Consider the following 20723-nt stretch of genomic DNA (forward strand, 5'->3'; position numbering starts at 1 on the left):
ATAAAAGCTTTGTCGTGGAGTAACTTGTATTGAGTCAAATGTGTCAGTTGGCAAGCTGACATATGGCATTGCTTATAAAAAGCCTACATGGAGTAAAGCGTTCTAGTGACAATAAAGACATCTAGTGACATAAATCACTGGTACACTGGCAATCCACTTTAGCTCTCTACTGAAGTGTTTTGCTCATTAAAAAACTTTGAGTAACTCATATTGTGTAAACTCTTATTGAGTGAAATGTGTTGGATGGCAAGCTGACATATGGCAAGCATATGACAGTAAAGACTTCTAGCGACAGGAGCGATGTGGGCTCTGCCAGCAGACAGTTATATCCTGGGCGTATCAGTCATTCTGTGTAAGATGGTGCCTATAGGACTAGCATGATTTATGTTAAGTCCAGCCCTGGCTTGCAGTAACATGTAGAAATCCATATTTTCACTCATGTTATTGCAGCACTGTATGTTTGCCTTGGCGTTTATTCCGAACGTCACCCCAGCTCACATATGCAGTAGTGTGTTTCTTGTGCATTGAGGCTTGCTAAGGGCTCATTCAAAGTGAAATGCCTGCCTTAAGGACTAACACATCATAACACACAAAACAGGATTAATATGTTCATAGGTTAGAGTCGAGCCTTGAAGAGGAATTCAGCTGTTTTGTAAAAAGTGCAAGCATACTATGAGATAAGTCCATCGTGATGCATGCCATCTCCTGGACTTATCTATATTATTTACATCTGACAGGTTTATTGCACTCCCGGGGGAGACACTGGGGCCCTGACAGGACAGAAGCACACAGAGCAGCTATGCCTGCCACCCCCTCCCCTCTTCTGCCCATTCACAGATTGGGCAGAAGGACAAGAGGGGCCAGCATAGCACCTGCAGTGACTCTACATACTTGAAGGAACCGAGATCAAAGCACCCATCATCGGAGCTCCGATAGCTATCGTCCAAACCTGTCAGATGTAAATAAAAGAGATACGGGGAGAAAATAATTATTTGGTCCCCTGCAGATTTTGTAAGTTTGCTCACTTACAAAAGAAATGAAGCGTCTATAATTTTTTATCATAGGTGCATTTTAAATGATAGAGACAGAATATCAACCAAAAATAAACAGTTTCTAAAGGATTAAGGTCTGAGGACTGACTATGCCATTCGATGACCTTAATGTGCTTCTCCTTGAGCCACTCCTTTGTTGCCTTGGTGGTATGTTTTCGGTCATTGTCATGCTGGAAGACCCATCCATGACCCATCTTCAGTGTTTTGGCTGAGGGAAGAAGGTTTTCATCCAAGATTTTACAATATATGACCCCTTCCATTAGCCCTTCAATGTGGCAAAATCGGCCTGTACCTTTAGCAGAGAAACAGCCCCAAATCATCACGTTTCCACCCCCCGTACTTACTGTAGGGATGGTGTTCTTAGGGTCATAGTCAGCATTTTTTCTTCTTCCAAACACAGTGAGTCAAGTTAATGCCAAAGAGTTTAATTTTGGTCTCATCTGACCACAGCACTTTCTCCCAATCCTTCTCTGAATTATTTAGATGTTCATGTGCCTTCTTGCGGAGGAGGAAGAAAAATGCTTACTATGACATTAAGTACACTACTGCCTTGGTCACAGGCCCTATGGTGCTTTTATGGTTAATATGACCTTTGGCTTGGATAGTGTTTCAGCATCATTGATAATGGAGAAAACACATTTCCCTGAAAAAAAACACTGAACATAGTTGATATTTTTTACAACAAATGATGAGGATCATTAGATATATCTACCGTAATAATGATATAAAAAATGATTTGTGCTAAGGGACAGCTTTCTTGGTTTTGCCCATTACATAAACTCCCGACTTTGACATCTGTTATATCCTTGGGTGCTATTTTATTTGCAGTTGATGTTATGTTATATTATTGCATTGAAGTCACTTACTATTGAATACCATTGTTAAGCCATCTTGTTATGCTGTTTCATTGGAACTAAGCTGTGTGATCAGCGGAGTTACATGCAAGTCTCGTTTCTGTTCTAAGCCTGGCTGAATAGGGGCTTTAACTTAGTAAAATGCTTTGTTTTTATCTGCATTTTCTCCAAGCCTTCAATTTCAAGGGTCAGCTATGTCAATTTTACAGAATACTATTATAAAGACCCAATTACATGGTAGGCAGTATGCTATTATAGCTGTACCAAAGTGATTTGCATACTTAGCACAGTCAGCAGAACGTTAACTTCTCATCACCTTTCTTATTTCCATATTCCTTTTTAGTGGCCTGTATAATTCTCCCAGTGACCGCACCAAATCACCAAAGTTTCCCAGCCCACGGAGGCGCAATCAGTCTGGAAGTGACAATGAGTCGGGGCAGCATATCAGGAGGTAAGTAGTTTAAAGTGGACTACACCTACTGTGTTATAAGATGAATGTGTAATGCAGCTCTTAGGTTCAGTAATAACTAATCAAGTTATTGTAAGACAGGTTTTACCTCATGCTGGGGAAGTGATACTAGTTCTAACTAATGCCAGGTACACATAGGCCGGATATTGGCCACAATCAGCTGGTACAGTAGAAACCGTCCTGACATTTGGCCTGTGTGTACAGCTCCCTGTCTGATAGAAACTGGTCTCACGACCAGCTTATGTCAAACGGCATGGATCCAATCTGATCATGCTGACCTGAGTGTTCTGGTGGGGGGGGGGGGGGGGGAGTCCCCCCTGTCAGAACACAGTAGCACAATGGGGGAGATTGCTCTACTAACATGGCTTGTGTTAGTACACAGACCTGTCATTATTTTTCTGTTCAACGTATTGTGTGTACCAGGCTTTAATTAATAAGTTGAGATTGGTTCATCTCCAGCACACAATAAAAAATGCTTTTGAATACATCTGACCTGTATATTTTATGGATTGCAGCTAGCAAGAGATGGAACACATGCCTTGTGCTGAAAAAAAAAACCCTCTCTAGTTTGTTTTATTTCATTAGTCACATATTTCATATATAAGAAATTTAGCGCATGATTAGTCTGTGTTTGCTGTTTTATTTCCGAACTGTGTTCTAATATAGCCATCAAAATCATACATTTTAAGATAGATTGCTAGAAAGGGAGCGCTCTGTTCCATTTTTTGTTTTGGATTGGTCATGTCCTACATACCCTTTCAAAGCACAGCCATACTGTATGTTACACTGCACCTCCCAGGCTCACACAGTACATTTTGTTTTAAAGTGAAACTTTACCCATAACAACTTGATAAAACGAAAGTTCTTTAGTAAGGAACATACATTCCACACTAATAATTATGCTACCAAAATTAGTGTGTGCTGTAAATTGCCTCCAGCATTGTTACCGTTTCTTCTTGCTGGAGGCTGCCATTTTGCTGAAGCCCAAAGCTCCTGAACAGCAGTAAATCTTTATGCTGTCAGCAAATCGGTCTCTACAAATTTGGCACATTGCCTAAAAATAAAGAGCAACTGAGCATGTTTAGAGCAGGGTGAGGCAGTGCATTACTGGATTTTAAACAGTATAGGCCCTTTTTAATGTTTTACATAGTTATACCTGCAAAAGGAACCAGCCTGAAGTGATCTAACAGGGCTTAATTTTCTGATTAAAGTTACACTTTAAGTGAAACTCACTACAGAAAAGTGTAATAGTATAGCAGTTATTATATCTCTTAAATAGAACAGGTATGATTGACCTATTGTATAAAAAATATAACAGAATCGTTAAATATTATCTAACTAAATAAATGAGTTTGGTCAGACTTACGAGCTGCCACACAACCTGGAAATTCCATATTGCAAGTATAATTGTAATACAGTACACGGGAGAGGCCTTTTAGTGTTTGTATTTTACTATTATATTATATTATATTATATATTATATTATATTATTTAATGCAGGCACAGACAGAACAGTGGCGAGGACTCTCAAGATCTCAAGCACAGGCGGAGGTATGAACATTTACAGAAATAAAAACTAAAAACGTTCTCTTGATATAACATTAAACAATGGGAAAATAAAAGTACATTTAAAACACAGTACAGTAAAGAACAGAATATTGTTTGAAAATTCTTCTTATCAGTGTTCCCAGTGACCCATGACTGGTATGATTTTGTAACATTTCCTCCATCAAAAGCACTTAGAAGAAAAATCTGTCCTCCTTTTCTTTTTGCTGCAAAATATTTTAACACTGGGGCCTACTTCCACTGCCCCAGCTGACCTGTGTTTAGAACAGAACCCACATCATGCAGGAAAAGCCTTATCAAATTCTGTACCCTGATATTCTAGGGTACAGATTCTCTTTCGGTTTTTCCATTGGTTGCAGTTTATTCAAATACAGCCTGCAGCATTTTCTCACTTTTAGAAAACACAAAATCATTGCCAGTGGCCCAATGTGCAAACTGGAAACTAGCACATGACCCATTAAAAAAAACAGGGGTGCAAAAATAGTTTGCAAGCGTTGGCTTGAAGTGGCGTTCTAAGTTTCTAAGTTTTTGTTTCTCCTTTAGATAAAGTTCACTCATTCTTTTGACAAGTAAGAGCTGTACTCTCTCTTTGCGTCTCTTCTTTTTATTTTCTCGAAATGTTTGTTAACTACACAATACAAGTATTTTAATTACAATTTACAGTGATCTTGCGCATATCCTATAATCTTTCATATGCAAAGTGAATAATCAATAGTGACAAACTGATACAATAATGTAGAATAAAATAATATAGTACATCCGATGTTCATCCAATAAATAGTGACAAAAATAATTAAATATGTGCAGTGAAGTCCATAAACAAATATAGTCCAATTACTCAAAATAGTGAAGATGGAGGACAAGTAGTAATAACTTGGTATTTTCTCAAATGAGTGAAACAGCTGACACCACAACACTGTGCTCACAGAACTCTCACCTCATAAGTATTAGGCCGCGTACACACGGGCGGACTGTCTGACGGACTTGGTCCGCTGAAACGTGTTTCAGCGGACAGTCCGCTCGTGTGTGGGCTTTCAGCGGACAGTCTGGCGGACTAAGTCTTTCGGAATTTCCGTAATATTGTCCGTCCAACTTTGGTTTCAGCGGACAGTCCGCTCGTGAGTAGGCAAGTTGGACGGACTAAGTATGGCGCATGCTCAGAAAGGATTTACACGGCCGAAGGTTGCATTGCAGTGTATTGGACGTCGTATTTCTAGTCCCGTCGTACGTGATGTACACGTCATCGCGCAAGCTTTCAGCGGACTGTCTGTTCATCGTGTGTGGTCAAGTCCGTTCATTCAAAAGTAGGACGGACTGTCTGTCGGATTGTCTGACGGACTTAGTTGGCCAGACAGTCCGCCCGTGTGTACGCGGCCTAAGTCATATGCCTTGAATCATGATCCAATAGAAAACAATAAATTCCCCTTCCGGGATTCAGGATCACCAATGTGCCTTTTTATATAAGAGGATTCCACCCCACATATACAATGTTCCATTCCACATGTAAGATAAATAAGCCTCCAATAGTGTGTTACCAATAAAAAGAAGTTTATTAAACTTAAAAGTGCCTGCTTACATGAATGAAGCAAAAATTGCAGCAAAGAAAGATAAACATTTGGCGTTCATGCCACCTCTCATTCCACTTCCGGTCCGCGGTATACTCCAGCCATGCCCTATGCATTTTGTCACGTAACTTTCTGAGGAAGTCACATGATGTGACGTAACATGTAGGGCATTTTAGGTTTAATATGGGCGGCACAGTGGTGTAGTGGTTAGCACTTTCACCTAGCAGCAAGAAGGGTCGCTGGTTCGAATCCCAACCACGACACTACCTGCCTGGAGTTTGCATGTTCTCCCTGTGCCTGCGTGGGTTTCCTCCGGGTACTCCGGTTTCCTCCCACACTCCAAAGACATGCTGGTAGGTTAATTGGATCCTGTCTAAATTGTCCCTAGTATGTATGAATGTGAGTTAGGGACCTTAGATTGTAAGCTCCTTGAGGGGTAGGGACTGATGTGAATGTACAATGTATATGTAAAGCGCTGCATAAATTGATGGCGCTATACAAGTACCTGAAATAAATAAATAAAATAAACTCCTTTTTAATGGTATTACACTACTGGAGGCTTATTTATCTTACATGTGGAATGGAACATTGTATATGTGGGGCGGAATCCTCTTATATAATAAGGCACATTGATGATCCTGATTCCTGGAAGGGGAATTTATCGTTTTCTATTGGATCATGATCCAAGGCATATGACTTATGCCTATGAGGTGAGAGTTCTGTGAGCACAGTGGTGTGGTGTCAGCGGTTTCACTCATTTGAGAAAATACCAAGTTATTACTACTTTTCCTTCATCTTCACTATTTTGAGTAATTTGACTATTTTTATTTATGGACTTCACTGCACATATTTAATTATTTTTGTCACTATTTATTGGATGCACGTCAGATGTACTATATTATTTGATTCTACATTATTGTATCAATTTGTCACTATTGATTATTCACTTTGTATATGGAAGGTTATAGGATATGTAAAAGAACACTGTAAATTGTAATTTTGTTTATTTGTGTAGTTGTGAACACTGTAAGGTTTTACTGCAATTCCACTCTATTTTTATTTATTTCACTTACAAGTAGTAGCGCAGAGGATCACTATACACATTTTAAGTATTTTAATTGCCGCCAACCTATTTCAGACTCTATTGAGCGTATTCACAAAGCAGCATAGGTGACTTTCACCAAACATTCACTGGAGGTGAATCAGTCACCATCATTTATAACACAAGCACCAAGAAGATTGCGCCTGAAATGAATGTTTGGGGAATGTCAGACTCATTGCTTTATAAATATACTGTACCTATGTCTAGAGCTGCTTGTAAGATATAATAATTAATTGCAGTAATAGGATATTATTAACAGCTTAATAAGTTTCCAATAAAAACTGAATGAAAAAAAGAAGAATACAATGAAGAATGTGATCCCTTACTATATACTATCATTTTGGGATTTGATCTCTGCATGAGGAAATTACACACGCTTTGGTGACTGATGCGTAACTCTGATGCATAATGTTTGAGCCTGCTATATGACATGTTGCTGCATCTGGTAAGTGGATATCATAGATTACAGAGAAAGGGTTCTCAGATATCAGCAGTGCTTGTTTCCATGTATTTTGTATAGTGAATACGAGTGTTTATTGTTATATGCAGAGGACATTGTTCTGCATATATAATGCTGATAATGAATTCTACACATAATGCCTTTCTGAGATAAAGCCCCATATCCATTTAGGAGTTAAATTGTCATGGTCCTACGCTTGGGTCCTTTGTAGGCACCTAATAGATATTGTCAGGGAATCTGACTGGTTGAGCTCATTGCGCTCATTCACACCAGTCTGCATTTTATAATGTGTTTGTGCTGGTGTGCATTGCGGGGGGTGTTGATGCAGTGTTACGGTGTATTACAATGTATTGCATTGTTTACTTTTTTTCTTAACTTGAAATATCCCAAAATAACATTTCATGATACTGCAGTGCATTGTGACACATTGCCGCGTGGTGACAACTTGGGAGAATCTAAAACACTTGTTTTCTACTTTAAATGCTGATGTGTTCTATATAGATCAACATAACTCAACTGAACAAGCTCTTTAAAGAGGAGTTCCGCCCCTCCCAGCAAAAAATGTAAAGTCAGCAGCTACACATACTGTGGCTGCTGACTTTTAATATTTGGACACTTACCTGTCCAGGAATACAGCAATGTCAATACCCCAGCCAATGTTTCCATCAGTTCTTGGTGCTACCGCCGCCATTCTTAGTAGAGGAACCCGGCAGTGAAACCTTATGACTTTCTGAATGGCCTGGCAGCGGGGGAAAGAGGAGTGGGGCTGAACTTCCAAGAGATCTCTTGGCAGCTGGGACAGTTACGTGTCAAAAACAGGTACATGCTCCTCCCCGAAAGGTGCCAAATGTGGCACCGAAAGGGAAAAAATCAGATAAGCGCAGCTTCCACTTTTGGGTGAAACTCCGCTTTAAGTTTCATGTGTATGAGTCTCACACTCCAGTTTAACTAATATGTTTTTTATTGTTATGTGCTTTTTTCTTTAAAGTGTATCTTTTTTATTTTATTTTTTTTTTTTTTCATTCAATAATGGTTTTATTGTAAATTTCTTGAAACAAATTTTATTAACAAGCAACATAGCAGTTACACAGTGTAGATCACTTGTTGGTGTGCAGGATTATAAGACATTTTGCGATAACGTTTCAAATACCTTGTATATACAACGGGTGTCAAGACCCGAACAGTAAAGTAAAGTAGGCATGGAATGATACATTAAAAATGCACAACAAATATGTGAACAGGAAGATTATGTGATAGTAGATACTTCAGGACCAGGAATTGGACCTTCCTAAATTTGTGGGTCAATCCCGGGTAGGGATCGTCTTCCTGTGTGGTAGACAATTTTCAGTAAGAGGGACATAACAGGAGAAGGGGAAGAAAAGAAAGAGGTGAGAAAGTAAGACTGGGAGGAACAGGGATGGGGAAGGGGAGTGAGGCAGAAGGGATAAGGGCTGGCCGGCCCGCTCAGGCAAGGGGGTCAATAAAGAACAAGGGTTCGGGTAGAACCAGACATGCTACATCAGCAGTCCAGTGCATCTAAATGAACATTAACGGGCAAAAAGTGATCAGCCCATGGTTGCCAGATTTTATTGTGTTTGGGGAGACGGTCAAGGAATTTGGCTTCAGTCCTACTGTGAATCATGGCCTGCGTTACCCTATTCTTAACGGCAGGCAGGGGTAAAGTCGGAGTCTTCCAAGCATGTGCTATGGTTTGTTTCGCTGCGGTAGTAAGCTGGAGAAAAAGTTTCAGTTGATTGCGAGTGCAACATTCAGGAGATTTATTAAGTAAAGCGAAGACAGGATCTGGCTGTAGAGTGAGTTTGAATAGGGTAGATGCCATTTGGAACACTGCTGCCCAGAATTGCTGGGCTACCGGACATGTCCACCAAATGTGCAAGTGGGTGCCAACAGTGTTACAGCCCCTAAAACAGTGCGCCGAGTATCCTGGAACGTATTTGGCGATTCTAGCTGGAACTAGGTACCAACGCATTAATACCTTAAAATTGGCCTCAGAGGCAACAACATTTTGAGATGCGTTCTTGGTATTAGTCCAAATCTCGCTCCAGGTGTCATCGTCTAGGTCTCTGGACAAATCGGTCGACCATCTCGTTGTATATGGTGGGAGAGACGGGGGGGGGGGGAATTAAGGTGAGCATATAATTGCGATATGACACCTGGGGCATGAGGGTCTGAGTCGCATATTTTTTCAAAGAATGACATGTGGTGTTGAGTCGAACTGAGCTTAGGAAGGGATTGTAAGAAATGTAGAATCTGTAGGTAACGGAAGTGTTCCACATGGGGAAGGCGATGTTGTTCATGGAGTTCATGAAATGTTTTTGGCGATCCGCCCCTCAAGAGATCCGAGACTCTGGTTATGCCTGCTCCGAGCCAGTTTGCAAAAAGGCCTGGTTCAGTGAGAGCCGGGGGGAAAAGCGGATTACCAAAAATAGATAACAATGGTGTGTGCGTGGATATGAGGGTGGAGGATTTACGGGAGGCATCCCAAATTTTCAGGGAATGCACGGTAACTGGGTTTGTGGGGGAGCCTCTCTTGGAATGGGGTAACCAGAGTAGGTTGGAAATGGCAATGGGGTGGACATCTACAGCTTCGAGACTAACCCATAAAGTGTATCTTTAATCAAAACTTTTTTTTCCAGTTTGGGAGGAAGTAGATTCGAACTCGTCAGATTTTCCCTCACTTCCTGTCCTGGTAACACCATTTTTTATCACACAGGAAATGATGGAAAATCTATGACAGGGAAACAAACAACTAAACTAAAAAAAAGCATGCTGTGTCCTGGTTCATTATTATTTCTCAGTGCATTCTGGGACACAGGAACCTCTAGTGCCTCTCCACCAATGCTCAGCTAACACTTTATAAATGCTTCACTATCATGCAATAAATGCTATGGGAGCATTACTATTGAAATCAATGGAAGCAGCTGAGAAGTGTCAATGCCTCATGAAAGCGGCATGCTGCTTAATTTTTAGCAAAACGCAACACAGTGCTGCTGCCATAGGTATTATTGCATTAGGGTGTGCACCCCAAAGCTAAAGCACGCATGCATGTGTGTGTATGTATGTATGTGTAATATACTGTATGTACACACTCTTATAAATAAATGTAAAAAACATTTTAAAATGTATTAAAACATGAATGGTGTTAGTAGGGCAGTGGATGGTGTCAGTAGTGCAGTAAACATGTCAGTCATTTTTTTTTTTTTTTTTTTTTTTACTTTTTTCTTTATATTATTTTAAAAAAAAATGTGGGTGCCTGTTTGGGGGCTTTGGTGAAATATCAGCAGGGGGGAATCTGCTCTGCACATGGTAAATAGGGTGTGCCCAAGCACATCCAGCACACCCCCTGCGCACGCTTATTGCTACTACTCCTGTGTGTGTACTGCACTGTGTGGTGACCATTGTAATATTCATGGCAGGCGTTTATGAGGATTTAAAAGTCCTGAATAATTGCCGCATAAACACAGGGTATTGACACATGTGTGAACGAGCCCTTAATGTGTTGCAGAGATGGGAGCCTGGGTTTAGGTACCTTTTGGTGAGGTCAGACAGGTAAGATAATTTAATGTATAAAATGTTGAACATTGTCATCAGTATTATTGTTTTCCCTGCCCAATTCACGATTCAATGTGCATTCGTTTTGTGTCACTATAAAAACATTTAGATGTTGATTTAGTTTGCATATAGATGTGGAATTATCATTTCCAATGAAACAATTATTTAAAGTCCAATAATATATAACCAATTATTATAAGGTTTTATCATGTTACTCTAATTAAAAGAGTTTTAAAATGTTTTTAATCTTTTTAAATCTGCAGCTTTTTGTAGAGAGATAGCGGGCAATCCTGCTTCTCTGGAAATGAGCCAAATTCTGTATTTCCAGGAGTAATCATTGGCGCATGATAAAACCTCCACACGGCACTACAAACATCACTTTGTATTGTACAAATTGGCAAATAATGTGTAATAATGACAACAGCACACCATTTTGTGCATTGATCCTAATGTACTGTACATTTAGAGAGTATGTCATTCTCCATGTGACCGGGATAGGGCAATTTTTGTTTGGTAGCAATTTATCATGTCTTACTAGGGGAAGAGGTTCTGTACTAAGCTGCTGTTTGCCGTACCTTTTATAAAGATATATCTGGCAAGGTGAACATGAAATGATAGTAGGTACATGCACCTGATGTGTTAATGTGTAGTACATTAATTAAGAAGGTTACCAGGACATTACGCCTACTGACATTGTTTTGGATTTCTTTTGTGTTCTATAAATTGCATATGAATGTACTTCTAAAAGAAATAAAAATGAATTCTATTAACTAAGAAAACATTGCTGTAGTGTTTTTAGTGTTTTTGCTGACAGCAGCCAATCAGATATTTATGATGCAATCTTTTGTAAGTTTGTTTTTTCTCATTTATAATGCAGATCGAGGTCACGTTGCAATACGAGTAGTGGCAGTGAGTCTGAAAATTGTAACAGAGAGCACAGGAAAAAACGGAACAGGTAAGACAAACATTTAAACATGTTGCTACTGTGATGTTTTGCCTTCTTCGAACACATTGATGCGCTTTTCATAAGAAAAAATAAAATCCTGCTGCCATTAGCAATACAGACAGGACCAGATTTACAAAAAACGTTGTCATCTTGGGCCCCAACCGTTAATCATGCGGTTCTATTATGTAAAAAATAGATGAGAAGAGCATGGTTACCCAACATATAGCACTGCTATAGTGGTCACCCCACTGTGTATCTTCTGATGCATCAGCATCTTCTTTCAGCTTCTCCCACTTAATTTTTTATAGGAGGGGGCAGTCTTGCTACCTGTGTCATGACAGAGTGCAGCCTGTGTCATGATGGAGTTCAGCAACCATTTATCCGTACATGCATGCCTGTGTGTTATGTGGTTACCAAACACGGTTTGGCTATGGATCAGGAAATTAAGGGAAATCTACCCAATAGGACGCAGATGGCAAAAAAAAAAAAAAAAAAAACTGACAGGGGTTATAACCCTCTGTTACTCTATCCAAAATGAAAAAAATTGTTGCCTTAAGTGCTACTTTAAGTGATACCTGTTATTGGGTAACTTGAGTTATGAAATACACTATATTGGCAAAAGTATTGGGAAACCCGCCTTTACACGCACATGAACTTTAATGACATCCCAGTCTTAGTCCGTAGGGTTGGCCCACCTTTGAAGTTATATTAAATTCAACAAGGCTTTCCACAAGGTTTAGGAGTGTGTCTACGGAAATGTTTGACCATTCTTCCAAAAGAGCATTTGTGAGGTCAGGCACTGATATTGGACGAGAAGGCCTGGCTCACAGTCTCTGCTCTAATTCATCTAAAAGGTGTTCTATCAGGTTGAGGTGCAGGCCAGTCAAGTTCCTCCACCCTAAACTCGCTCCTCCATGTTTTTATGGACCTTGCTTTGTGCACTGGTGCGCAGTCATGTTGGAACAGGAAAGGGCCATCCCCAAACTGTTCCCACAAAAGTTGGGAGGATGAAATTGTCCAAAATGTCTTGGCAGCTGATGACTTAAGAGTTCTCTTCACTGTAACTAAGGGGCCAAGCTTAACCCCTGAAAAACAGCCCCACACCATAACCCCCTCTCCACCAAACCTTACACTTGGCATAATGAAGTTCAGGCAAGTACCGTTCTCCTGGTAAAAGCCAAACCCAGACACGTCCATTGGATTGCCAGGCAGAGAAGCATGATTCATCACTTCAAAGAACACATCTCCGCTGCTCTAGAGTCCGGTGGTGGCATGCTTTGCGTTGCACTTGGTGATGTAAGGCTTGGATGCAGCTGCTCGGCCATGGAAACCCATTCAATGAAGCTTCCATTAGCACTGTGCTAATCTGAAAGCCACATGAAGTTTGGAGGTCTGTAGCTATTGACTCTGCAGACAGTTGGAGATTTCTGAGCACTGTGTGCTTCAGCATACGCTGACCCCGCTCTATCAATTTATGTGGCCTACCACCTTGTGGCTGAGTTGCTGTTGTTCTCAGTTGCTTCCACTTTGTTATAATACCACTAACAGTAGACAATGGAATATTTAGTAACAAGGAAATTTCATGGATGGATTTATTGCACAGGCGACAACCTATCACTGTACCACACCTGAAGTCAATTAGTTCCTAAGAGCTTCCCATTCTTGCACAAATGTTTGTAGAAGTAGTCTGCATGCCTAGGTGCTTGATTTTTTACACCTTGATTGGAACACCTGAGTGCAATGATTTGGAGGGGGTGTCCCAATACTTTTGGCAATATAGTATATATAAAGCCTGAAGGAGGAATCTGAGTTTTCCTGAAAGCTTGCATTTTCAAAAACTCATGTTAGCCAGTAAAGTTTATCACTTAAACTTCAGACTTTCTGCCTTAATTGATAGCTAGCTGGTAATACTGCTAAATAAGGTTGAGTAAGGTTGGCTTCCAGCTCCAGGATCCCATGCATATAGTTTGTTAAATATATAAACCACTTATCGCTAAATAAATAAATATTTTTTTTTTATAATAGTGACCTTAGCAGCTCCAATGTATAAAGCACTATACAAACGTATGTAACTGTTAGAAAATAAAACAGATGGTTTTGCGCTGTTATAAAATGCATGAATTGCATGTAGATCAGATTGATATCAAACAACCTCATTGAAGGTTATTACAAATCTGATGATATCCGTGCTTACTTCAAGCACATCCACTAATGCTTAGTACATATGATGAGAAAATCAGATGAAAAATTCCACTTTCGGATCGATCGCCCGATAATCTGATCATTAGTACACAGCTTTCGAGAGCCAATCACGACAGTTCATGCAAAATTATCTGAACAAACAAGCATGAAAATGTTTCTTGTACAATAACAGAACAAATGATGTTTAACCAGTACAGCATTTGTTTGTACAAAATTGACTGGCCAAGACTGCACATGCTTGGAAACGAAAGAATACATTACAATACAACAATTACAACATTGCAGGAAGTTATATTCTGTCTCACGAGAATTTTTGGAACTCTAGTAATCTATTTGTTTTTGAATTGAGACTAACATGCAAATTTTCTTTTTAAAAAAATCTGATGATCTTTCATCCAATATTCTCAATGCGCGTACCTCTTTGATATCTTGTGATTTGCTCCTAGCTGCACTTGTCATTGTTTGCACTAGCCTTTTGTTAAAGCATGTGTCTGCCATCTAGTGGTACAGGAATGGAACACACCTTACTCAACCTTTTACAATACGCATGTTATGTTGACTGTCAAGTACTGTTCAATATTGTATTATAAGTTCTATTTTTTTATTATTTTTGTATTCTAATATAATTATAATAAAAGACACCTTGTGACTTCATTTATCTGTAAAATAATATGCATGTTATACCAGAACATGTTTATATTAAACATTTTTAAAATTATTAAACGGTAGCCAAACAAAGTACAGTTGCTCTCAATCTAATGGGTACATCTGAAATCAGTGGAAGCTCTGCTGATTTTATCATCCAATCATGTGCAAGCTAAAATACTGTTTTATATATATATATATATATATATATATATATATAAATCAAGTATTATAGCATTGCATAGGATAACAGTTTGTTCAGCAATCCAGCCATCACATCAAAATATATTGCACTATGTTTACAATGTGAAAGAGTTCGATTCTCCCTCAGGTTTATATTAGTGTACCCTTTTGGGAGATTTCCTAGCTTCCTAACTGCCTAGCAGGGTAAGGCTAGAATCTTTGTCAGCTTTGTATTGCTCCCATTTGAGCTTTCTTCTCACTTTCTGTCCAAGAGACAAATTGTCACTAGGACAGGAAGTATTGGGAAACCTCTGCAGATGGACTCTGATGGTAGTAAAAACCTTTACAGAGAACCTCACCTTTTGCCTTACATGTCCACTGCTAAAATAAATGATAGTGTATCATTCTAGTGCTGGGGGAAATTGCAGGATATACATAGGCTCCCATGTGGCTATGATTCTGACCCAGTGCTTTTCAGTACACTGAGTCACTAGCCTAGAGCAAGTAAAGTCAGAAATCCTGATCTGCATTTTTGTTCCAGTTCAGTAACCCAACAAACACCAAGGGCAGAGGGTCAATGTGCCATCCAAGGAGCTAGCTTTTCAGAAGAAGGTCAGCAATGGCTGGCCTCTTGTAATTCTATTTTTTTCTGGAGAGGTTTCACACATATGCCCTGTTCAGAAAGCTTTACATTTTTCAGCCATATGACTGCAATTTTCCAATCTCCTTGAACCCTTAGGTTTATGTACACGTGTTTCATTGTGTCTAATAAAGTATATCTTTATGTATCTGCCCCAAGGGATGATGCTTTTCTTTGACAGCCTCACCAAAACGGAATAAACAGATCACAATGAATGACACTGTATTCTGCACATTTAATTAATCGGAGACTATAGGTGTGGTCAACGCTTTACAAAAAAAAAAACATTTTGTCCCAATTCAGATCTCATTCATGATTTATTTCCCTGCTAAACGATGACTATTGATCTGCAATATAATGATCTAATTGGCGGCAGCAGTGCATCATTTCATCTTTTATGTTCACAATTAGTCCCCACAGAGCTATTTTCTTCCAGCTCTTGACTCATTGTGATCAATACTTGACAGCTTTGTGATAAATTCATTTAGTTCAAGCAACAAACTGCAAAGGAACAGCTCATAAATGTGTGCAGCATGGAAAATACGTGTCAATTGTCAGTATCTATACAGCTGTTAGGATACAAAGCCTGAATGTTTATCATATCTGCTCTCATTTGCACTAATGTTTTGTCACTTATTTGTTTTTTCTTCTTGTCATTCCACAAAAAGATAATCATTATTGGGGAGGAAGAATGGAGAATAATGCTTTTTAGGCCAGTTCACACCACATGCAGTCCAGTGTGTTTTTATTTCTGCATCAAAAACGTATGGAAAGTAGGTTATATGGTTTTCAATGGCATAGTTCACACCAGTGCTTTCAGTTCCAGTGCATTCCAATTCCAGAAAAAAAAAAGGAGAGCATGCTGCATTTTTTCGGGCACTGGACTGTACTAGAACGCTGCAAAACGCATCAAAAACACAATGGAATGCACATAAATGCACCAAAAACAAACTGCAACATACTTGTCCTTATTTAAAAAAGAGGGGGAAAAAAGCAATGGACTGCATCAACAACGCACCAAAAACACACTGGAACACATCAAAAACGCGCATGGAGAAAAGCACCTGGAACGCATCTGGACTGCATTTCTATGGTGTGAACTGGCCCTTAGATGTAAAAATGTATGTGATTAGCTCCCCGCTGTATATATTCTTGTCAACAATTTTTTTTTTTAAAACGAGTACTTGCTATTTATATAGTTTGTAAAAAATGTGTGGTACATGGCACCCATATTTTCGTATTACATTTGCAGCCTCTGTTTGTAATAAAGCACAAGACTCTTGCCTTAGCCTACTCACACAAATGACATAGTGGTGTAAAAAACGTTTGACTATTTTGTCAAAATGTGCTAGGCCCCATGAAATTGGACATTTAGCCCCAGTGCACGCATTTAGCTGCAGGTGGAGGGCACGAGTGTGCTATACTACCCTGCGGTTGACAGCCCATCAAATTCTATAAATGGCCAACAGCTGCTGCAGCTGGATGGTACGCCTAGCTGCAGCCCTCCAGCCCTGCTACAGGCTGGATGAAGCTGGATTGTGCTCCTAGCATTATGTACATTTAGAGTAGTAGGCACCCAGGGACAAAAGCTCATAACGCAAGAAGTCTGTATTCCGGGCATTTTTTCCTGGACCCATACCGCCAGAGCTCCATGCAGCACCCAGTGTGCTTGGGGCCTAAGTCTAAGATACAGCACACATTCCAAAGATCATTCTTACGCAAATGTTGTCAAAACATTAAAGTGTATCTAAAGCCAAAAAACAAGAAACCCTTATAAAGCATAATTACATTTAAAAAACTCAGTGACTGCGCTAAAATTACCCACTCGTGTAAGATAATGTGCAAATAATAGTAATCAAATAATTATCATGATCGCATACCATCAGGGCTTTTTTTCTCAGAGAATAGGTGCAGGAACTCTCCCTCCTAACCAACTCCCCACCCTCGGCCATGCCCAAACCCTGCTCCAACCATACCCAACTTTGCCCCCAACCACACCTCCCTTGGGGTAGAGAAGTACAGCGGCACTAAATAATGGTAGTAAGTTAAGGCTTAGAAGGGCATATGGTTCATGAATATGTAACACACCAAGTACAGGACTCAGGAGTGCATAACACACTGGGCTCAGGAGTGTGTATTGTGCAGTTGTGAGAAGTGCGTATCACACAGTGTGTAGAAAAAAAAATCTGCAAAACAGACAGTACTTACATTTAATGTGAAGCATTCCTTGTGCTCATGAATATGCAACATATAGCCCTGTGCACAGAGTGCAGGGGTCAGGAATATGTAATGTAAAACTCATTGTACAGAGTACAGCATTCAGGAGTACCATCCAGAGGCCTTTAATATGTAACATGTAATACAACATACCAACATTACTTCAAAACAAAACAATAATTCTGCAATGTATATTTTTGAATCCCAACCTCTTATTTCAGAAAATCTCCAGAATATCAATATTCTAAGAGGGGCCAAGGAGAATAAAGCCAGTCCTGGGGCTGTTAACCAAGGTCCCCATAGTTTAACTAATGTATCTGGTGTACCCCTATTCTGATAAACCTGCTGTTCCAATAGTATTGAATAATTTACCTGAGAGCGCCATTCCTCAAATAATGGTATATTAGGGACATCCATTTTCTGGCAGTTAGCTTGTGGGCTATAAATAGTAATCTTCCAATTGGTATTAAAGTTTCCCTTGGGTATACCTCTTCATTAAAATAACCCAGTAAACAGATCTTAGGGTCCGTTTCAATATGAGTACTATAGGCTCCATTAATTGTCGTCACCACCTCTTGCCAATAGCTGACAAGTTTGCGGCACTTTCCACAACATATGGAGCAAGTTAGCTGGAAATTGCTTACACCACGGGCAATCTGGTGTTTCCCTCCGCCTCCACTTATATAGCTTTTCTGGGGTCCTATATGTCCTATATATAATAAACAATTTGGATAAGCATTGTGTAGATGATACAGGTACCGTTGGTGCCCTCTTCAGAATATTTTGCCACTCCTTCTCTGATATGACTCCCGGATCTCCCAGCCCCTTCTACCTGGGCTAAAATATCTTGATACTTCATCACAAGTTGACTATAGACTAGTGAAATCAGACTTTTTTTTCTCATAGCCCCTGCCAATTACGATAGCTGTGATATAGATCTTATATTCATCCCGACACTTCTAAACTGTGAATGTCGTAATTGTAAATATAGAAAATATTAGGAGGCAATTGATAAAACTCCTGTAACACCTGAAAAGGCTGCATAACATGTTAAGCACAAAGCTGAGAAATATATTGTATTCCTTTAGAACGCCAATGCTCAAACCCCTCCAATTTACAAAGTTCTTCATAGTGCCTGTTACCCCATAATGGTGAAAATTCTGACACCCCTTCATATTTCATTATGCATCTCATTTCCTGCCATACTTTGTTCTTAAGTACCATTGTTGGGCTAAAGTGAGCATGTGCAAATTATCCTGATTCTAGCTGGGCTATAAGATTATAATGCGGGCTGTGGCTCAGAAGCACAGCCTGTATAGAATCTCTCCAATATATCGGCCCCCCACCCTGCAAAATACTGCAGTTGGGAAGCTATAAAGTAAATTCTTAGCTGTGGCACCGCTAGACCCCCCTCTTCCTTAGCACACTGAAGGGTAAACAGTTTGATCTTAGAGCTTTTTCCTTTCCACAATAACTTTTTAAACAAAAAAATCGATTTTCTTAAACCATTTCAAAAGAATCCATATAGGTGAGTTGTGTAAGACATATAGTAATTGGAGTGCCCAAATCAATTTTATAAGATTTGCTCGGCCCACCACTGATAAAGGTAACTTAGACCAAGCTAGACTATTTTGTTTAAATTTATCCAAAATGGGAGTCAGATTATATTGTAAATAATCTTTCACCCTCGGATATATCCATATTCCTAAATATTTAAAGGATAACACTACTTTTGCTGAGCCTCACTTGGTATATTCAAATTAGATTCATCCAAAGGAAATAGGACAGATTTATCCCAATTTATAACAAAGCCTGAGAATGAGTCAAAGTTTTTTTTTTTTTTATAAGAGTCATTAATAAAATCAAGGAATTGCCTGTATCTCCAAGAAACATCAGATTGTTATCCGCATATAGAGAAATTTTCTCATTCTGTACTCCTCTAATAAACCCACAGATGTCCTTAGACTATCGAACGGCTTCAGATAGCAGCTCTACAGCCAGTGTGAATAGCAATGGAGACAAGGGACACCCCTGCCGGGTGCCCCTTGATAACTAAATAAATTCTGTCACTAAACCATTAATTTGCATACAAGCTATTGGCGCAGAATATAGTATCGTAACCCAGCGCATAAATCTATCTCCCAGACCAAACCTGTCCAGAACCTCCCACAAGTATGTCCACTCGACTCTGTCGAATTCCTTCGCAGTGGAGAGTGACAAAATAGCTCTCTTCCCCAGGTTATCTGATGGTAACTGCATGTTTAAAAAAAGTCTCCTTTGATCGCTGTAGACCTAGTATGTATGAAACCAGACTGATCTGAGTGGATCAATCCCTGCATAACCTTGCCCAATCTCATTGCCAAAATCCTTGCCAGAATCTTAACGTCTGAATTTAACAATGATATTGGGCCTTAAGATTCTGGAGCCAGAAGATAATTATCTGGTTTTGGCAACACAATGATGCAGGCATCGTTCATAGATTCTGGAAGTTTGAAAGATTCCCAAGCCTGGTTGAGTACCTTCAATAGTTCCGGCAGCCAGACATCCCCATATTGTTTGTATACTTCTGACGGTAACCCCTCTGGAGCTTTGCTATTTGGAGGTTCTGCGCTTCCTAACTCCTCCAGAGTCAGAGGGGCATTAAGCTCCTGTTTTAGGCAGTTTTAAGGGGTTTAAAAATTTCTTAAGGCGGGACATGGGATAATCAGCTTTGCGCTGGTACAATTCACTATAAAAAAAGCAAAAGGAGCTCATAATTTCATTTTGATCATGTGTGACCTCGCCCCCTACTGTACAAATAGCAGAAATAAAATTTGTATTTACTTGAGAGTTTGCTACTACCACTAGCATGTGACCTGGTCTCCCACCCTCCTCAAAACTGCAACATCTGGAGAGAAAACAAGCATGACCAGCCTTATCCAAGGTTGTTTGTCTATATACTAATTGTGCATCCTTCCAGGCACAGCAGTTAGAGGGGTTAGGATCCTGTATATACTGAGCTTCCTTTTGCTGCACCTCAGCTGCTATCGAAGACTCCCATTCTAAGTTAGATTTTTTATGAACGCTTATTGCCTTCAATAGGACACCCCTTAGAATGGCTTTCATGGTATGTTAGACACCCATGGAAAAACGGAGTCCATGCCCAGCATCAGGTCTATTCTCCATTAAGTCTGATAAGTACTAGAACAGTACGGGTAGGCATATGACAACTGTTTTTTAAGGTGCCATATGCCCTGTAGACTGTGTTCT

At 39.7% G+C, this 20723-nt stretch overlaps 1 protein-coding gene across 2 annotated transcripts in view; it reads left to right on the top strand.

Annotated features, from left to right (window-relative positions):
- Positions 1 to 20723, top strand: part of EPB41L4A (erythrocyte membrane protein band 4.1 like 4A) — a 385559-nt gene that overhangs the window by 331813 nt on the left and 33023 nt on the right. For both annotated transcript variants that reach the window (XM_077462290.1, XM_077462291.1), the window contains 3 exons: positions 2250 to 2357; positions 3876 to 3926; positions 11519 to 11596. In XM_077462290.1, coding sequence (XP_077318416.1) covers positions 2250 to 2357; positions 3876 to 3926; positions 11519 to 11596 — 237 coding nt within the window. The remainder of the gene's footprint in view (positions 1 to 2249; positions 2358 to 3875; positions 3927 to 11518; positions 11597 to 20723) is intronic.

The sequence above is a fragment of the Lithobates pipiens genome, unplaced genomic scaffold (genome assembly GCF_037356315.1).
Source record: "Lithobates pipiens isolate NorthernLeopardFrog02 unplaced genomic scaffold, aLitPip1_a1.2 Scaffold_3, whole genome shotgun sequence".
In the NCBI taxonomy this organism is placed as follows: domain Eukaryota; kingdom Metazoa; phylum Chordata; class Amphibia; order Anura; family Ranidae; genus Lithobates; species Lithobates pipiens.